Source organism: Petaurus breviceps, unplaced genomic scaffold (genome assembly GCF_028583685.1).
Source record: "Petaurus breviceps papuanus isolate PSGF00001 unplaced genomic scaffold, PetGlider_PUasm1.0 225, whole genome shotgun sequence".
Lineage (NCBI taxonomy): Eukaryota > Metazoa > Chordata > Mammalia > Diprotodontia > Petauridae > Petaurus > Petaurus breviceps.
The window spans coordinates 19,525,215-19,530,454 of record NW_027185889.1 but is presented as its reverse complement, the minus strand read 5'-3'; the positions used below and the strand labels follow the sequence as shown (position 1 = coordinate 19,530,454).

The window sequence follows — 5,240 nt, the reverse complement described above, 5'->3', positions numbered from 1 at the left end:
TGACATTTTTTTTCATTAAAATACACTGGCCTCTCTCCCTGGCAGACCCCAAGCCCACGAGAAGACGCAGCTCTGAGTCCTCTAGCATCAACCTGACCAAATGTAAAACCATAACCAGAGGGAGGCCGACTTACTTGGCGCATATCGGCGCTTGCCATGTGATACACCAGAAAGCTGTACCAGTACATGGAGTCTTCTTGGTCAGAAGTGAGGGAGTGTATCTTGCAATACCTCTGGAACTGAGTCACCACTTTTCTGTGCAGCTCCTGTAACCAAAATGACACATTTCAATGGGGGTTTGGGGGGACACCACCAGGCTGAAAGGACTGGGGTCTACAACTGCAATGGAATACTACCGCCCCACAAGAAATGACCAAAGGGATAGTCTCAAGAGAAAACCAGAAAGACTTGTACTAATTAATACAGAATAAAGTGATTGAACTAGGAAAGCAATTTAAATAACAACACCATAGAGACAAACAACTTTAAAACTGAAGACCTCTAAATCTATGCAATGACCAACCAAGAGTCCAAAGGATTGATAATAATCTATGCTCCTCACCCGACACAGAGGTGACAGGCTCAGAGTGTGGACTGAGACATAAATTTTTTTACATGGCCAATGGGGGAATTTGTTGTGCTTGGCAATGCGTATTTGTTAGAGAGCTTTCTTCTTCTTTCTTTTTTTTTGTTCTTCATTGGGAGTAGGGAAAGATGGGAGAGAAACAAAATACATTTTTAAGTGAAAAAAAAATAAAATAAATTTTTAAAAATCATTTCAGCGGACAGATAAACTTCCAAACCTTCCATGAGCCACACTATGGATGGTTCTAGTGTCAAGACAAAACCATTCTCATAAAGATAAGATTTTTGGATCAATTTACATAGCTTTGCCTTTTAATTCATGAAGAATCACATAGGAAGAGATAATCAATGCTCTCACAAATACTTTGGACACAGCCAAATAGGACTGTTCAGAAATGGAAGAGAAAAAAACCGCCATTCAAAACTCCCCAAAGTACCTGGAGGTGGTCCCGGTTCTTCTCCATGAGAAAGTCGATCTGAAGATCATGTAAATAGTAACGGAATGACTTTCCATTTCGGTCATAAAACAGCAGGGACTTATTAATGAATTCTTGCAGGATGTCCTCAACCTCTTCAGTCTCCATGTCCCACAGAATACATAACACCTGAGAAACATTGTGAGCACTTCAGGCACCCAGAAGCAGCAGGAACAGGGATGTGGGGAAGGGGGTTACACAGTAAAGCCAAATCACAAGCTCCAGTGGAAGCAGGTGGCCACCCACCTGTTCCTCCGGGGAGAAGGCAGTGCCCTAGGGAAGATGCTTTCTGGATTAATCAAAATCACTTCAAAATTTGTGGAAAAGAAAGGATACCTAAAATTAGTCATCTGGACAAGATACATATATACACATATACATACATACACACAGAAATATATAGAGATATATCTATCTATATGTGTATGTGTGTGTGTATAATACATATCTTACATACCTATACACACAACTTCCCACAACATCACTGGAGAACAGGTGTAAATGTGAAACTAGTAGATGCTTTCCCATTGCACCCCCAATTCAGTAACTCTGTTCTGACAGGGAGCCTGTGGTTCTTCAACTCCTACAATAAGAGGAAATGAAGGAACCTCAAGCACATCCTCTGACATTCCACATTCCAGCTATGTGGAACTGGCCAAAGAGGTCAAGAACAGAAAGGTCCCACAGACGTTTAAGGCAGCAGCTTCATGAAAAAACAACAGAAACGCTGTGAGGGTAACCACTGACTGGGGAATGTCTGGCAAGTTGCCACACGTTAATCAATCAACTAACCACTGTTCATCATTGTACACAGTAACAGCAACACTGTGTGATGACCAACTTTGATAGACTTGGCTCTTCTCAGCAATACAATGACAAATTGTATGCAGAGACAAGTCCAAAAGACTCATGATGGAAAATGCTATCCACATCCAGAGAAAGAACCGTGGAGTCTGAATGCATATCAAAGCTTACTATTTTCACCTTTTAAAATTTTTTTTCTTTCTTGTGGTTTTTCCCTTTTTTCTGATTCTTCTTTCACAACATGACTAATGTGGAAATGTGTTTAAGATGATTATAATATGTATAACCTATATCAGATTATTTGCTCTCTTGGGAAGGGGGGAGGGGAAGGAGGGAGAGAGAAAAAAAATTGGAACTCAAAATTTAATGTAGAAAAAAATAAAAATAAAACAAGTGTTCATTCAGCACCTGTTTGTGGCAGACACTACATTAGGTGCTAAGGGACACAAAGAAAAAATCCATTCCTTCACATAGCTTACATTTTTTTTCAGGACAAAAAGCACATATAAATATGTTTGTGTATGTCTGTCAGAGTCTATGAATATATGCATACGTGTATATACCCACAAGTATGCACATGTGCATGTGTACCCATGTATACAAAAATAAACAAAGTAAATACGTAAATGCAAGAAGCCTTTTAGAGCAGGGGAAGCAGGAGCTAAGAGCTGGGAAAGATCAGAAAGGACCTTGTGGGGAAGATGACATCTCATATGAGCCTAGATCTAAGCTTGATCTAAGCAATGAAGGCTTCTAAGAGGTAAAGGAGAAGCAGAGAAAGCCTCCAGGCACAAAGGACAGCCCATGAAAGGACAGCAGGCCCATCTGGCTGCACCACAGAGGGCATGAAGGACAGTCACATAGGATAAGTCTGAAAGGTAGGTTGGAGACAGATTTTGAAGGTCCTTAAATGACAAACAGAAGAGATAAAAGGGAGCCAATGGAGAGAGTAGAAAAGCAACATAGTCATATTTTCACTTAAGGAAAATCACTCGGACAAAAACTGCAAGAAAAGTGACTAAACAGTTCATACGTTTTGACCTCAGGATTCCACTACTAAGTATATAACCCAAGATACATGTCCTTGTCATATAAATAACAGCATTCTTCATGGCTGAAAAAATGGAAAGTAAGGGCATATCCATCAATTAGGGAATGACGAAACAAACTGTGATACAGGAATGAAGAGGAATACGATGGTGTCATGCAACATGACAAAGAGGAATTCAGAGAAACATGAGAAGATTTGTGGAAAATGAGATAGCAAAGAAAGCACAATCAAGAAAACAACATACATAATGACTCTAACTATGTAAATGGATCAACATAAAAAGCTTACCTCTAGTACTGGGAAAACAGGCTGTAGCACCCAACCCTCCTCTTCACTGACAGGAGGCGGCCAAAGACACAAAATGTGGCACACATGGCTGGGCATGGTGGCTTTTCCCATTGTTCTGTTTAACTACTTGAGCCCTCACTCCTTAGCTACCTTGGATTTCTTCTGTGCACATCTGTATATGTTCATGGTGCCTCCAGGGCAACTGGGTGGTACAGTGATTCGGCCATTGGGCTGGGAGTCAGGAAGACTCATCTTCCTGAGCTCAAATCTGGCCTCAGACACTTACTAGCTGTGTGACTCTGGATAAGTCACTTCACCTCTTTGCTCCAGTTCCCTCATCTGTAAAATGAGCTGGAGAAGGAAAGAGCAAACCACCCCAGGATCTTTGCCAAGAAAACTCCAAATAGGGTCACAAAGAGTCAGACATAACTAAAACAACAACAAATGCCGCCTCCTCTGTTAAAATACAAGCTACTACCGTGTTTCCCCGATAATAAGACCTATCCCGAAAATAAGCCCTCCCCTTACTGTGTAAGATTCCTCTAAAATAAGCCCTCCCCCGAAAATAAGCCCTATTGAGATTGCTACTGTAGTGAAAGTGATCCCCTGCGCTACACGCTACATTATGGTACCCTCTGTATGCACCGTCCCCCCCGCCGGGTGAAACGCACGCCGCGCTCCGAGCTGCATCCAATCAGAGCTGCAGCAGTGAGCGCGTCATCCTGTTCTTCCCCAGTGATTTGCTTATTGAATAAAGGTACATTTTTTTGTTCACATTTACCTGTTTATTAAAATTGCTGTCAATGTTCATTAAAATAAGCCCTCCCCTGAAAATAAGCCCTCTGGTGTTTTTCTGTCCAAAAAATTTAATAAGACAGTGTCTTCTTATCAGGGAAACATGGTAGAGAGGAGAAATTGTTTCCTTCTCTGCGCTTAGCACTTACGATGTGCCAGGCACTGAGGACAGAGAGAAAAGCAAAAACACAGGCTCCTTCTCCAAAGAGTTTGAATCCTCACGGGAGAGACACCATTCAAACAACAGCGCCCATGCAAGACACAGGCAGGGTCAATGTAAGCAGCCCCAGGCCTAACCCGGTACCTGACTTGGCCTCCCAGACTTCCTGCGAGTCTCCCCTTCTGCAAGGAGCCTTTCTCAGGCCCCCTTAAGTGTTCTGTCTTCCCAAGCTCTGAAACTACCTCTGGTTTATTCTGTCTGCCTCATTGTTTGCATGCTGTCTCCTTCAGAACACAGGCTCCTTGAGAGAAGGGGCTGTTCTGTGTCTTGTCTTTGCATCCTCAGCATTTAAAATAGTGCCTGGCACACAGCAGGTGCTTAATAAATGCTGGCTGGCTGACTGACTTACAACAAGGAAACAATCAAGAAGGGAATTCAGCATGAGGAGCTACTGGAAAATGACTGTGATGTTAAAAAAAGAAGGGGGATGGGGAAGAATTAATGGAAAAACGGAGAAGACTATGACAAGAAACATAATAACCCAACAAACTCTGACCCACCAAACCACTATCAGGGCTTACCTTGGTAGGCACTCTAACGTCCTTCTGCAGGATGGAAAGGTCTTTATAATACTTCTGGAGGTCTTCACTCAGCCTTTCCACGCTTATGGACATGGCTTCATCTAGCGCTTCATAGTCATAAGATGAAGACTTCCTAATTCTTTTAAACTGCTTATTCTGAAGCTGCCTGAGGTAGTAACCCCAGCGATTGGGGAAATCACGTAATAGAGCACCAATTAAAGATACTACAAGAGGGGAACCTGAAAAAAAAGAAAGAAAGAAAACCAACAAGGTCAACCCAGACCCTTTTAAAAGAAAATCATTAACAGAGAGAGAGAGAGAGAGAGAGTCAACTCAGACCAGGTTTTCCATTCTATGGCATAAGAGAAAAAAGTAAAGTTAAATTAAACTTCACGATGATACTAACTTCATTGCCCTCCCCCTCCCTTTTCCTATGGCCATTGCTATAGTACCGGTCATCACTACAGCCTCCTTGGACTACAGCAATAGCCTCCAAATAA

At 42.1% G+C, this 5,240-nt stretch overlaps 1 protein-coding gene across 1 annotated transcript in view; it reads right to left on the bottom strand.

Moving 5' to 3' along the window:
* Nucleotides 1-5,240, bottom strand: part of APAF1 (apoptotic peptidase activating factor 1) — a 104,175-nt gene that overhangs the window by 80,960 nt on the left and 17,975 nt on the right. The window contains exons 7-9 of the mRNA XM_069095070.1: nt 4,741-5,024; nt 1,023-1,190; nt 135-266 (exon numbers count right to left, since the gene is read on the bottom strand). Coding sequence (XP_068951171.1) covers nt 135-266; nt 1,023-1,190; nt 4,741-5,024 — 584 coding nt within the window. The remainder of the gene's footprint in view (nt 1-134; nt 267-1,022; nt 1,191-4,740; nt 5,025-5,240) is intronic.